The following is a 15,822-nucleotide window of genomic DNA, read 5'->3' as shown; positions in this document are numbered from 1 at the left end:
CAAAAGGGGCGGAGACAGATGCGCACGGTTGCACCTGCTGCCTCTGATATCTGATTGTCTTCCTGAGTGATTGCTGTCGAATCCAAGGGGCCAAGTGTTTCCGTGGTTTTCCACCCATACGGGGGTCTTCTGGCCACAATTTGGCTTGGAAAAAAAGTGTTGGTTACATAATAAAGTCATTAATGATTAGCCACCACCAGCGCTTTTGAACATTTTTGTTAATTTAAGAACTCCAGTTTGTGGTTAGCAGCGCCTCAGTTTTCAGTGCATCCCTTGTTTTGTTTTAAAAATCAACACATGAATGAGGAGTTGGTTCAATTCATTTTCAGACAAAACAAAACAAAAACAAAAAAAGCTGAGAAAGCGACCTAGACGTGCAGTATGGCGTCACAGCGAGCGTCCCTTTATCCCTCCCTCTCAGCTGCTATTAAGCTCACCACAGTTTAGGCCTGCAAGAATAACACCAACCCGTGTTTAGAGCGGCGGTTTCAGCTCATGAACTGTTGGAGCATCTGTGGTAGTTGTGCACTTGGAGCTCCAGCCTACGCACGGTGGTTCAAACCAGGAAAATGGGCAGAATCACCCGCTAAAGATGCACTTAACAGGCACATGGTGATGACCTCACTCTCATTTAGCTGCTGCAGCTCACAAATCACCTCCCAGTGTGCAGCCTTACATCTGGCGTTTGCTTGTTTTTATGGCTGCGATTTGCCTGATGAAAACATTTTTTTCCACATGAACATATTGTCCGCAGAGAAGAATCTTTCCTGTACAGGCTAGTTTTTTTTCTTCAAATATCCTTAATGATTTGCTCATAATATCCAGGAAGACAATGCTAAATATTCCCTTGTGTCATCTACCTGGCACACAGTGAGAAGAAAAGTAATGTTATTATTTATGAAACACATGGACAAGGTATTGAGTTTTAATTTGGTGCGAGGGAAAAAAGAAAAGAAAAGGAGTTTGTGCATTTTCATCCCGTTTTGCAACATTTTATTAGTCTCTTTTTTGGCAGCGGGTTGAGATTTGGAAGCCTGGAAATATGTGTGACAGCTGTGCTGAAAACATATGCTGCTGATAAGCTTGAGTTAAAACAACTGGGTGTTCAGCTGGAGGCCATCGCAAAAATATTTCAACTCTTAAGAAAAAAAAGCAGACGATACATTCCAGTTTTGAGAAGCTCCAGTTAAGCCTCAGACACAAACATACACAAAAAAAAAATGACTGAGGGCTGCTGCCACGTTGCTGCTATTTGTCTTTGCATCTTATATATAATAGATATCAATAAAATGAATATTGTAACAGTTCAGCGGGTCTCCAGGGAGTGTTATGGTGCACACGCTAGTGTGGACTGGCCCAGAGTGGAGGAAAATATGATTATTACATGTTTTTTCTGGTTCACATTCTTCCTGAGGAGCTGTTGGACTGCACAGCACCTGCACAAATCAATACCACCGTCCTAACTGAGTCATGAGCTCAGGGAATCAAGTTGGGAAATGCTGCCACCTAGTGATGGAAAATGAGCTCATAAAACGTTGCATTGCATTTCATCATAAGTCCAAAGAGACTTACAATAATAGCGCATTTATTTGACAGAAGCCGTCAACCGTTCTTTCTCACCTCAATCAAGAGATTAATCACACACACACGCACACACACACACACTGGAAACTGCCCTCCAAAGCAGATTTTCAAAAACATGGACCTTGTCATTTGGAGTTTACATTCACTAGTGGTCATTTTTGTTACTCTAACTAATCTAGGTCAGATTATTACACGCCTCATTGTCCAGACTCACACAACTTTTATTTCTTCAGCCAGGAGCCATTTGTGAGCCACTTGTACACACAAAAATCATGCAAATAGTCCTTGATGTCTTAAATCTTTTCATTGTGTTATTTGTAGGAGTGTTATATTATCGGGAGAATAATATTATGATGGAAAGGTAGAGGTGTAATGGTTGGCAAAGCAAACTTGACATGAGAGGGTTGCTGGTTCAATCCTCAGGAGGGCAAAGTGAAAAAGCAGTGACCCTTGAGCCCCAACTGCTCTGTATGAAGCTGACTTCCAGCAAGTCGATATTCTGCTCAAATATATGAATGAAAAATTGCACAAGTTACTTCTTTTTCAACCGTTTCCTCTCTGTAAAGTTGTAGCGCAGTGCTGTTCATAAAAGCAGTTTGTTACAAGTACTCACAAAATGGCTTAAAAGCATGAATATTGATTACAATTTTTTTTTTAAAAACCCTCCAAGACAGCAGTTCTCTCTACAGCCACATGGTGTTGCTCTTCCAACATGAATAATGCTGCTGAGGATTTTAAATCATATTCAGAGGAAATACACTACATTTAACAAATTGCTGACTGATTTTTCCACAAGGAATACAGGGGAGTCAGTACTCCAGGTAAGTGTATTTCTTTCAAAGTGTTGCATCATGTTACATTAGGAGCTGGTCACAGAAAGATGGCCACATGTTATTATTCATAACTGATGAATCGCCTGTCGGAGCAAATAGTTTACATTATCACGCGTCTTCTCCAATTATTGACTTTGCAAATGGATGCAGGATTGTGAGCGAAGCCCACAGAGGCGTTATGTAAATGCATGTAAATGATACTCTGAAGGAAACATGTGCTTTCAGCCTGTAACGACATTTGCAATAAACCGCTGAGATCTTGAAGCAGGTTCGGCTACGAGAGGGGAGGAGCACAGTGAGGGTGGTTGCACAGTTGTTGCAACAGTGCAAAAATGATTTCAGAGACGACCGAGGTTCAGGGTACTGGTTCATATTGATGTACTCATTTACCCCGAAAATGTGGAAGCAAGCTTCTTTATTCCAGGAATTCAATATTCATTTGCTTCGTGTCGAGATTGATTACCAACAAATGAAGAGGATGCCTGAATGAAAGTCACTGCTTTCAGTCTTTGTGGAGGGAGCTCTACTGTTGTCTTTAATGTCTTTGTCCTCGTGCCTGAAGCATCCCAGAACCCATCATCATGATCATTAGAGTAGCGAAGACTGATCCACTGTCTTAGGAAGAAATTCTTCATCTCTTCCCAATCAGTCCTTAGCGAGCCAGCGCCAGAGGAAGCTCGGGCATCGGATAAACGCCGACACGCGGAGAAAGCGACTGGAAATCCTGCAGAAAGGACGGTAATCATTTGATACATTTGTAGAAATAAAAGACGGTGAAAGGATGTCGGTGGCAGGACATAACAAACATCCAGAGATCAACGAGCCAGCGTCTGAGTTTCAACAAGAGAGCCTGAGTTGAATCGAAAACCAAAATGTTCACTAATCAGACTCAAGGGGGGAGTGGGGGAGGTTGGGAGAGACACCACAAACCAGATTTACACTTTCTATCCACTCCAGGATGAGTAAAGCCAAAGAAAGCCTATTACTGTAATTCCTCATGAGAAGGGACATGGGAAGGTTTGGAGTAATCGTCTGTCAGTTTGCTCAAATGAGCAATCGCGGGTGGAACTGATGTACGCAGACGAATCTGGTCGTGTTCACTCAAAGAGCTTTTTAATAGAAAATCAAAGGTGTGGAGCACTTTATGGACAGAGGGAAGGCAATTCATCTGCTAGGTGATAAGTGACGTAGAAAACATGTACACAGACTTATAAGTGCGTTTCTTTTTTCCCGTGTAGAAGTACAGTGGAAAAGGGACACGATGAAAAAGTCGATACTTACACTTGTGGTATTTCTAGATCACCCAGATATCCTTGAGTTCTTCCGAGGAAAATGAAAGAATGTCCCTCACTGCTGAACCTTGTGCAAGCAAAGATCAAGTCAAGACAGTTCAAAGGAGAAAGTTGTTTCCTGTGTCCTGGACTGAGGTCACGCAGATGTCATTCCCTCTTGAAAACAAATACCCTAGTCGTAGTAAACAGGAAACTTCTGGTATTCTGGTATTTGCCATGTTGTGCGACAATGACGTCAATGCAAATGATCACCGTGCCATTTGTGCGTGTTGCATATTCATGATCTGGTTGTCGCCCTAAGTGACGTGTGTGGATAGCATGTAAGCATGTATAGATGATACAAGCACATTGGGACGTGTTTAATCAACAAATCCTTGGGCTCATGTGACTACATGGCTCAACTGAGCTCAGACGCCTTTTGGTTTGATTTAATTATGAACAAATTACAAGGATCAGACTACAGTATTACATTTCCAATCAGTGGGAAAACAACTGCACATTCAAGACCTGAGAAAAGTGCGAGAAACACCAAGGCCTACATCAGGAGTAACGGTGGGATCAGAATACCCCGTTTCAGCCAGAGTCACCGGGACCGATGATGAATGGCAAGACCAGCAAATGGGATCTTTATCAGCGGACTAACACTTCAAACAGGTTCTACACGTGCACACAGAATCCGTAGGCAAGGAGGCTTCTGGTTTCCGTTTGAGTTGTGCAGACCAATCACATTTGAGCGGGCCTCCGGTTACGTCCATGTAAACAATCCATGTGGAGCGCTGATGTATGGAAGTGCGAGGTCAGAAAAGCGGCTGTCGTCTGGTGACTCGACAAAGCCGTTGTGGTGGATTTAAACTGTTAACTGAGAGTAAACCGGCTACTTTTAAAACAGTGCGCTCATATTTGTCGCTGCTCGATTCCCCGCAAACCTCTCAAGTTGCTCTACGGACTGGAAACAATGAGCAACAGAGGGAGCCTTGGGCCGGATATCCGCTGGCTACATCGGAGCCCTGAAATACGGGCCCTTGTTCCCAGGGGCTAAATCATCAGACGTAGCTGATGGGTTCCAAGACTGTCAGGTGATACAGTCCAAAAACAGCAATGAGACATTTGGTATGCCCCATCACACCGTGATGGAAAGTCTGGAGGGCTTATCTTCATGCCTCTGGCCTAAGCCCTCCCATCAACGAAGGCCATAGGCCAGGGGCATAGTGTTTTTGGGTTGTCCACCCATAGGACCCATTGTTTGTTGATGTGATATCCCTGAAACGCATTGAGGACTTTCCTTGAAATTTGGCTTAACTGTCAACTGGGACGCAAGGATGAACTGAAAAGAATTCGCCAGTTAAAGGTCACATTGCGGAGACGTACCGCTGCGATGCAGTGTATCAATATTGTCAGTATTTCTTTTCTTTTATTGCAACAATTCTTGCAATAATGCCTGGTGGTGTTTTTGCTTGACACTTGGATTCACATCTGGCATACAGATGTCAACAAAGAGAAAGAGCAATGCAATTATTGTCAGGTGGAACATCAAAACAGAGGAAAGGTTCACTGAGCGGTGGCGCTGCTCTCTGACGTTTCCACGAGGGACGACCGTGACAGAATCAAGAAGGATAAATGTTTAACTGAGACACTTCATTCCCCGGTTACATTAGCACTCAGCTACAGTGGCATAATTAAGTTACTTAATTAAGAGATTAAAACCAACCCCTTTGCTTTGCGGGCAGATTATTCGCAGTTTATCTGGCCAAAGTGGAATGACTGCCGCTGTTCATTTACGATTTATTTTGGCGTCCCTTCTGCTCTCTAAAGTCAAAGTTAGTGGCTCAGTCTGCTGACACTTGCCAGAATGTGTATCTGGTGACAGCTGATAAATCCTCACGTATCTGGTTGCTGGCTCCCTGACTTCTGTTTTACTTTTCATCAGTACCAGTAACAATGTGGATTAACAGTCTGCTTTTCCAATTACAATTCCACTTTTCCACTTATGATTCCATTGATGGCATTGGTGCCCAAAGACAAATGAAAAACAATCGCAAAGTCTTTTTTGGCAAATGATTGCCCGGTTACTCAAGATAATCCAAAGCCCTTGTCAACAGCTTCATATTTCCTACAGTACAAAGTTTTTCTTTTTGCCCAAACTACATAAAACCGCACACATTACAAATACCATCTAGTCCCATCGTATTTGTGAGCTACATAATTCAGCCACCCGCTCAAAGACATAGACATCCATAGCACTACAGGCAAGAAGAAGAAAATGAAAAATTGTCATGGTTAAACATTTTTGTTATCAATTTTGGGCCAAACCATCCCTTTGAGAAGTGCTCAGGCGAGGGGTGGGGTGGGGGTTGTTTCAGCAAATCTGTAACATTCAAGCGAAAACAAACTTGACTGCCAAAGTCCAGCCGGAGTGAAAAATATACCTGCAACAATCAGTGACCATGAGCATGTAAAACCAGGGTCACCACAAAAAAATGGCAGCACAGACTCTAAGGACACACAAAGTACAGCTTGTTTCAACATTTCTGTCCTCTCAAGAGGGTCTGAGGTCTTTTTGTATTGCTCGGAACAACTGGACCATGGAGACAGTCCACGCCTCTCTCTGCTGCTGGTTGCTAATTCGACCAAGGGTCTGAATGATGTACACCAAGGTCAACACCGTCCTCTCGAAGTCCTGCTGGTTGAGGGGCTGCCGGCGTTGGGCGAGCCCAGCGGTCAGACGGCGGATGTCAGAGAGCGTCTTTGGCAAGACGTCCTCACAGATGACCTCCAGCTTCTTCACGCTTTTCAGAGATGCCAGCTCCATGTCTGGGATCAGCACGGTGTGATCCGGGCCTTGGATTTGCATCCCAGTCAGCAGGATCTGCAGGGGAGAGACCCATGAGGACATTGAGACCACTAGCATTTCATCTTCTGTACTTTTTGGCTGAGTTTTTGCAGTTTCTTTATTGTTAGTGTTGTTTCATTATGTTGTAAAAGTTGTGCATTTATCAGCTAGTAAAACAAATTTTCACGCATAGGCTGAAAACATGTTTCTAAATATAAAATTTAGATATTATCATGGATATATGATGTCATTTGTACATTGCCAGTGATGAGTTGTCAAATTACAGCTAGATTAAACCTATGGAGATTTTTAAACTCCAAACATAATCAAGTAAACACCTCAATTCTTGACTTCTCTCATTACAAATCCATCTACACTCCACCATGCTAGAAATTCACCAGTGTTTGATGTGAACTCAAATCATCACTATATATGAACGTAAGCTCCTTCCAGAGAAAAAGTTTTCAGAAACACATTCTTCACATTTCCGATAATATTGACTTTAGACCACATGTGTACTCTGGCTTTTATACTTCGCAATAGTTCTCCAACTGATTCCCAGTAAAGCGCCTCCTCGAAGTGTTCAATGTCTGACCTCGTAGAGCAGGTTCACGTCCTCCACTGAGCGCTGGAAGGAGGGGTTGATCAGAGAATATGTCCCACGCTTGATCCTATAAGCTGACGGATACAGAGCTAGGATACACAAAAGAGAGGAAATTGGATCAGAGAATCTTCCTCATACTTAAGAAATTAGGCACATTGTCGAATGGATGTGGGTGGGCGAGAGATTTGAACACAAAACAGATAGATTACTGCTCAAATATTATGAAGGTTAGATTGAATCTGACCCCCAGTGTGATGAGGGGGCTTCAACCTGAGAGACGGATGACCTGGGGTGGGGTTAGCAGGTAGGGTTCATTTTTTGTATTTTAATCCAAAACTATGGTCTTTCCCCAAACTCTAGCCAAGTGGTTTTCGGGCCTAACCATAGGATGGTCACAACTATCTTACAACGCTGTGTTTTGCACAGAGAATTAAAGGCATGTTGGTTCATTTTGCTTGAGCGTCTCACTGCAGGGGTTCGCTGGTGTTGCTGGACATGCGACACGAGACGTGCGTGGGATTACGCACGAAGAGTTGTGCAGGACTTTTCACAAGATATTTGACTCCTTTAGTTCTCTGGCCCAGACCTTTGCTGTATGAAAGTCTGCACATTCCCTCCGCGTTTGTGCGGCTTTTGGCCAAGTTCTCCATTTTCCTCCCTAGTCTTTGGAACTCGGAATTACGGTAGAGGGGCTCACAGGGTCATGACCCCCACATTAAGCCTCGACCTAGACACCCAAGATACTCTTGGTTCCCAGACATTTTAAGTCCTCCACCCCCTTAATATATTCAAATGCTCGCTGATGGTACTCGAACCACCAGGGGCTTGGCTCGTACTGCTAACATTTAATGCTAACGGCGCTAGAAGGCCTGCACTGCATCCCCTCCCATAGATGCAGCTATATACTTCAATCATTTATCCATATTGGAGAAAGTTAAGCAACGTATTAGGAGCTAAACGCAGAAAACTGGCGTTCGGCCTGCTGGGTGTGTAGCCTGACTGCCTCTGTTTGGCTGTACAGCCCCTTAGTTTGACATGTGGAGGTCAGAAGAAGAGAAGGTGCAGGTCTTTAAGAATGACAGAAAGGAAAAAAGATAAAAACATTGTTTATTCTTGAGGGGGGACTTTGAGAGTTTTTCTCATGTACCCCTCGTGTAACTGATCATCTATAGATGTACAAGTACCCCACTTTTGGGAATCATAGCTCTACTGAACCCCCGGTCATCCCTCCGTGTACAACATCAGACAGGTTGTTCAAGGAATAGTCCAACACCATATTGCGTTCTTATTTTTGCAGGGAATTTCTTCGTGATGGTGAGCCGAGATTCCCTCTGGTGATGGGAAGTCTATGGGAAGTACAGTCGTCTAAATACGGCTGGAATAAAACGTCAGATAGATTCAATGCTGCAGAGAGAGGGAGCAGAGAGGTCAAGCAAGAATATCCACACATGCGTCACTTCCATAATGTTGGAAATGTGTCTCTGCTCAAACTTTGAGTCTGTTGCTTTCATGGTGTGAGACAAATTTAGTGCCAACACTGATTGGAGCTGAAAGGGCATTTGCAGCGTAATGAAGTGAAGTTCCTTTGAGTTTCTCCAGACACATTCCAGTGCTTCAAATATGCTCTCCAGTGTTTGGTTCAGTGTGTGAGGCAACACACACAGATCACAAAGGGAGATGTTAATGAGGGATACTGTTTAAACACAGATTCATTTGAATTCAGACCAAACCTTCGCACCCGACAGTGGCATCTGCAGCGCACTGCCTCGCCAATTCCGCAGTAACGACGAGCCCCGCTGCCCGGCAGCCTCATTGTCGGCCAGATACATTTAGCTGCGTAGCATTTGTGAGGCCAGCCGAAGCCACACGCACCGGCTGATCTCCCCGTGTACCTGCTTCCTGCTTGGGCGACTGCCGGTCTCAGCCTCTGCTTTGTTTTCACAGTCCAACCATGTCTCAAAAATGAAAAGACACGTTTTGAATGTGATTCCGTTCCATGTGCCTGAATACTGAAAATTCCACCAAATACATTTTCGTTTTACCTCACTAGAACTCAGATAGTCCAGCATCCCCCCAGTGCTTCAGAATGTTTTGACTTTACATTTTAAATATTCATTGATTCCTGAGAAACATTCGTACTTGCTTATCGTGACGGTGAGGTTGCCGAGAAGAGACATTGTAACCGTGGGAAAGCATGAAGCATTTGCACATATTTGCTTTAAAGTTGGATTTTGTTTCTACTGGACACATCCACAACAGAAAATCAATCTCTCTTATCTTCAGGCACCAAATGTGCATATTTCCCTTTCAATCTTTGAGGGAAAGATATATTTATTGTCCATTGGCACACCAAACATGATGAGTTACACCTCTGTTTCAAATCCGGCCCAGCAGTCTCATGAATACAATCCTGGATGTCACCACTTTAGTCGTGAGAAATTGACTTTAAAGAAGGTCAGCCACATTCAAAACCTATCAAGTGTAACGTCATCAAAGTTGTAGAATTTAAACACAATAATAATCAACACGGACCATCCAACACAGATGTGAGCGAATCTCAACTCTCAGACAGTGTTGGGCAAACCGACACTTTTCGCTGTGCCACGAAACGTTTCCAACCTTTCACGTTTTTATGATTTTTTTCTCAAACATGCCATCTTTATACGATGATGGAACACAACTTCTAACAAATTGTTTCTGTGTCTCCTTGTATGCAGATATTCAATGTAAACTCAATATTATAGATATAGAACTCTGACTGCCATGATTCGTTGTTGAATTCACTCCCCTCTTGCGCTATGGAAGTGCCAGGGGCTGGAAGTTCTACACAAAGTTCTGGGTCAGTGTTTGCTCCCTCCGTCGATCCTCGCTCATTCATCCCACCTGGCGCGTATGAAGTAGCGGTAGCATCATAGTAGCAGGTAGCGGTGGGACGATATGTCAAACTACCTTGATGCACGATCGAGGAAGTTTGTGCATCTGTAAAATAGCCTTCTCTTTCAGACTGCAGCTATTCTGACATGAAACTGTCAAAACAGAAATGTAACAGGTTATAATAATATTGTCTCCTGTGACGGACTGGCGGCCCGTCCAGGGTGAACCCCGCCTCTCGCCTCAGCTGGGATAGGCTCCAGCCCCTCTGCGACCCTGAACAGATAAGCGGAATGAACAATGGATGGATGGATGCTATTGTCTCATCTCGATCGCAGGCACCTGGATCGTTTCAAACCGCATCGCGGCTGACTTCTTGATATCGGCAAACATCGTTGTCCAAAGAGATGATACAACATCACATCAGACCTAGCAGATGACACAAACGCGGGTCCAGTGCCGTTTTGCGCGGAACGGGAAAGTTCCATTCATGTTTCGTACATCTGACAGGAAGAACCACAACATACGGGACACTTTTTGTCCCTTTTCGTCCAACACTAGCAGCACAATCAGCAGGGGAGGGGGAATGTCTGTGCACGCACAAAGAGAAACTACTGCTTCATTGCCAGTGATAACAACACAGAGTTGAAAGTGCTCTCATTGGAGCAAGGCTTATGTTGTTAAAGGATGGAGGAGCTGTGGGGAAGTGACACCTTAGAGGCCACCGCAATGCTGATTTACATTTAAAATTAATAATCTGCAATTTACATATAAATTGAATAAACCATTCTCAGTCATTGGTTGCTGTAAAACAATAGTCCTCTGGCATGTAGGGAAATGTGTTTTTATTTCCAGCAGCAGCAGCAGCAACAACAACAGTTTGGAATGAAAATGTAATCGCTGGTTAATGCTCACAGGTTTGGAGCTGCATTGCTGTAGACACAAGAAAACAGGCCATCTGTCATTTATAAAGGCTACAAACAAAAATGGGATAGGACATTAAATCGATGTTATAGCTCAGCAAAAGAGGTGCTGGACTGAAATGCACAAATCAGAGGCAAAAAAGGAAGTAAAAGCAACTCGGTAAAGAACAGAGTTTGGCGAAAAGCATGAAGTTTAGACAAGCAAACACAATGAAAAGGGAAAGGCAAGCAGAAAACTGGTCTAAAAAAAAAGGCTGGGACGAGGGTGGGGTGGGTGAGAGGCAGGGGGAGAAGAACAACTAATGCTGCTTGCACAATAGACAATCGAGGAACTGCTGGAAAAGAGGAGGGTGTAGTGTGAACACTGAGTGGCTGATGAGGACCCCGGGGAGAGGTGAGCAGCTGGGTGGGTGTAGGAGCTGAAGGCTGCTGCAGGGCAGGAGGGAATGCTGCAGAAGTGGAATAAGAAATCATCCAAATGAATGTTTTCTAATGGCCTCAATTAGGGAGTTTACTCACTTAGGTAAACACATTTTGACTTTTCTCATCATACCAAACTGATGCGAGACAATCTTGAGAGTTCTGAACCCTTGAGGGAACAGAGTAGTTTTGGATTATCCTCTAAAATATTGCGGCGCCCCCGCCCCTCCCCCTCCCCCACCACCACCACCACCACATAATCCTTCAATCACCTGCACAAAGAAACTCCAGCAGACATCACCGTTGAAAAAATCAAATGTCCCAATTGTCATCTTGCAAAAAAACACGCATTTTTGTAAAAGGAGAATTACACAACTTCCAAGATGCATGGAGAATGAGAGGAGTCCAGCAACACACTGCCTTGTAGTTTAATACCATCATCCATCCATCCATCCATCCATCCATCCATTTCCTATTGCTTATCCTGTTAAGGGTCGGGGGGTGGAGCCTATCCCAGTGTCCTTCAGGTGAGAGGCGGGGTTCACCCTGGACAGGTCACCAGTCCATCACAGGGCCAACACATAGAGACAGACAACCATTCACACTACACACCTACGGTCAATTTAGAGTCTGGATTAACTTGATGTCTTTGGACTGTGGGAGGAAGCTGGAGTACCAGAGAGAACCCACACAGGAACAGGGAGAACATGGAGACTCACACAGAAAGATCCTGTGCCCGAGCTGGGACTCGAACCCGGAACCTTCTTGCTGTGAGGAGACAGTGCTGACCACTGCACCACCGCGCTGCCTGTAGTTTAATAAACAATTACAAAACTATACTATGTATGAGAACATGGTATTTGAAGCAGTTCTGCTGCTGCTACCTGGAATTCTATATTTTTACTCTGCAGTTATTCTGCAGGTACATTTCTTTTTCCATGATATCAAAGCTATAACTTGTACATACAGTCTTCGTGACGTTATACCAGAGCTGCTAATCTGGGATAGTGTTTGCATCCTGTCTCACTTCCTTGTATAACAAAAGCACGAGTAGCTTTCGATTGAAAGGTTTTTAAAAGGTAAAAATCTTGTGTCGTCGGTTCTACTCTCAGGTATCAATAACAGGTCAAAGGTCTTGAGAAATTTTGGGCTTCCAATAATAATTCCATCGTCGTCTTCCGCTTATTCTTCACTAGTAAGGGTCGCGGGGGGGCTGGAGCCTATCCCAGCATCTACAGGCGAGAGGCGGGGTTCACCCTGGACAGGTCGCCAGTCCATCACAGGGCCAACACACAGAGACGAACAACCATTCACACTCACAGTCACACCTACGGTCAATTTAGAGAATCAATCAGCCTATCAATAATAATTGGGAGAGAAATTTTACTGTCCCTCCCTGCAGCATCTTAACTTTTCTCTTGTTTACTCAAAGCCTGTTCATCCCTTATATCCCCTTGCCCCCCCCCCCCCCCCCCCCCCCGTGCTCCAACAATCAGCGTTTGGATGGGCAGACTTCCCCCCAATGTCATTATGCACAGGCAGGGAACTTGTAATCTCCTGCTAACTGCTTGCAAGGAGATGAGGGAACAACAAAGATACATTAATTAGCAAATGGCTAATAGGCTAAATGGCACTCCTGGCAGGAGGGATGTGTTGATGAGACTGGAGAGAGAGAGAGAAAAACAAAAACATCACGGACGTCTGGTTCCCTCTGGCTTACAGGGAAAAAAAGAGTGAAAAGAAAAGAAGAGAGAGGAAAGTCATGATGGCGGTTTGCCATCTTGTGCTTAGCATTTCAATGAACCTCCAAATGCTTGTTAAGACCCAAGCAGCAATGTGACATGTACAATGTAAACACCATCAGTCGTGTGAAGCTGAAACTCGACCAAGAAGTGACTATTTAATCACCAGAGAAGACAAGAGAGGATGCAGCTCTGTAGAAGCCGCTCTGCTGGTGGTACAAGGCTCCACCGATCCCTCCACGGAAGGACAGATGACGCCCGACCAAGCTGGAGGAAACACCGGGAACCCAACCATCGTCCCCGGTGTTGGTAGGCAACGCGACGGACTTCCTGGGCACCCCAAGAGTGATGTTTTATGGCGGTCAAAGAAAGCTGTCTTGTCCAGTGTCTTTCAACTCGTTCACACTGATATGAATTCAACGATCTGATTCATGAACCACGTGAGAAGCTCATCGTAAAACTTTGGATCATAAAATGTGTTAAATTCATCAAAGGAAAATGATCTTAATCATATTATCAATTGATTATCTCAGTGTTTATAGAATTTCATCAGTTGTCCTCCCTCTCTTGGCAGGCTCTTGCATCGTGGAACTTGAAGAATTAAAGCTATGCGAGCGTTGAGGGAGGAAATTCCTTCCTGAGTAAATCCAACAGCAACAGCCTGTCAGTTTTTGATGGAAATTCGCCATTGATGTCCTGCACTTTTGCAATCTTCCAAACACTTATCATATATTGAAAGACAGGGTTCTTTCTTTTCATTGAGGTTATACATCATCGTGGTTTGTTTAAGATTTCTATATGGAAGCGACACAAAAAAAATGTTGGAATACGTTTGGAGCATAAGAGAGATGTTAGATACAGACAGGGTGAGTCTGAAGCGCCTCACCGCCGTCCACCTACCTCTCCTGGAGTGCTGAGCGGCTGCCAGGTAGATGGACAGGTAAACACTGATGAGAAGAGGCCACGCCATGCTGCTTCGCTCTCTGGTCTCTCAAGGGATGCAATCACATTCATTTAAAACCACCTCGGTCGTCGATGTAAAAGGTTTCTGCATTTTGTGTTCGTGTGCGGGATCATTCCTCATTATTTTCTGTCACCTCCTCTTTCCCTCCTTCCGTGTGTGTGTGTGCGTGTGTGTGTGTGTGTGTGTGTGTGTGTGTGTGTGTGTGTGTGTGTGTTCTCCTCTTAGCAGAAGCTGTCTGGTCGCTCATCTGGAAATAATTTGGGGAGTGACTCTTGGCTGCACTTGTGTCTCAGCTACAAGCTAACTGCTTGACTGGCTGACCGCCTCAGTTACTGAGTGGCGCTACGAGTGACTGGACGAATGGGTGATAAAAATAAACTCCGCGCGCCAGCATGATGATGTCCCGTGAGGCAGAACCCAACCTGTGCTTGCAAAACACACCAACACATTCTCTCGTTTGGCCAAGTATCCTTATTATCATCATCATCAGGAGGATTAATTCCATTTTGATTAAACCATCAGATAATATTGCAATTACTGCATCACGCTTGTATGCGTCCATGATGTGTGACCTTGGCCTTTGACCTCCAGTGTTCTCTCAGCTAATCCTTGGATTTCTGTGCTGTGTTTGCTGAAATTCTCTACGCCGTGATGTATGTAACCAGTGATTCCGCTGTCATAACATTGCCTGCTGGTTGCAAGAATTGTCAGAAGAGGAGATGCCAGAAATACCATCTGGACTGTGTGCCTCCCTCACGTGACCTTGACATTTGACCCCCGATTTTTTTTTTTTCCAGTTAATCCTGGAATTCGGAATCGCGGCTTCGCTATTGGGGCCAAAAAGGCTTCACAAGGATGTAGAAAAAAAACAAGCTGGACAACCCAATTTGAATTTGGAAGGAAATCAGAATCGCTATTGTCATTTTTTTTCAAGTGTTTCTTAATGAACTGACATTTCTTGCTAGTGTATTGTGTTGAAAACAGAAATGCCATCTCTGCTGCCACACACAGCTTTGCTTTTTATGTTCACACTTTGTCCTTGCAGCTATATTGTTAAATCCGAAGTTAATTAACTGACTTTCAGCCTGGCGAGGAACAAAGTCCAGATTTAAAAGGCATCTTTGATTGCAGGTGGTGCTCGCTAACCAGATGGAGACAGACTTGAGACAGGCAGCTTCGTGCTGACAGTCAACACTGACAACCATTTGAGGACCACTCAAAGCATCTTGACTCGAGGCTGTCAAGATTTTATCCAAGTGTACTTCCACAGCCTCGTCTGCTCCTTGTGGCTGTTGCACGGATTCCGTGTCAACAAAGTCCCCATTGTTGTGCCAAGTCATAAAAGACTGTGTAGGTGCTCTGGAATTCCGATGGCTTGCTCTCTTGACTCTGAGGCCTCAACTACCAGAATAAAATATTCCAGCGATGTCCTGGTATGAAATTAGAAAGCAGCACATGCGCTCTATCAGTAGATTAGAGGGCAATTATTCAAATAGAAGTTGGAGATATGAACTTAAATGTTTATTCCTGACAATTAAACACAGATAAGAACCTGCTATTCCTCGTTGGCGTTATACTGTTTGAATAAACAATGAAGTCTGATATCTATCTGATTTTTGAATGGTAAAGGACAAATATTCCCTGTCGACAAAAGCATCAACATCAGCAGTTCAAGTCACAGAATGCAATCCTAAGCGGTACGAGACGGTCCCATCCCATTTCAGCGGCAATAAAAATACCGAGTAGACATGTGGGAGTC

The 15,822-nt window shown here is 44.2% G+C and overlaps 1 protein-coding gene across 1 annotated transcript; it reads right to left on the bottom strand.

Moving 5' to 3' along the window:
• Positions 1–4,586: 4,586 nt before the first annotated feature.
• On the bottom strand, positions 4,587–14,168 carry fam180a (family with sequence similarity 180 member A). The gene is made up of 3 exons (XM_086202432.1): positions 14,000–14,168; positions 7,135–7,232; positions 4,587–6,575 (listed from the first exon to the last, which is right to left on the bottom strand). Exons 1-3 carry the CDS (start codon positions 14,067–14,069, stop codon positions 6,246–6,248), a joined length of 498 nt encoding a protein of 165 aa, XP_086058558.1. The 5' UTR covers positions 14,070–14,168; the 3' UTR covers positions 4,587–6,245.
• Positions 14,169–15,822: the final 1,654 nt, after the last annotated feature.

This window comes from Aulostomus chinensis, chromosome 4 (genome assembly GCF_037954235.1).
Source record: "Aulostomus chinensis isolate RoL2024-O1b breed Wild chromosome 4, RoL_Achi_v1.0, whole genome shotgun sequence".
Taxonomy (NCBI): Eukaryota; Metazoa; Chordata; class Actinopteri; order Syngnathiformes; family Aulostomidae; genus Aulostomus; species Aulostomus chinensis.
This window is presented reverse-complemented; position numbering and strand designations above follow the sequence as displayed.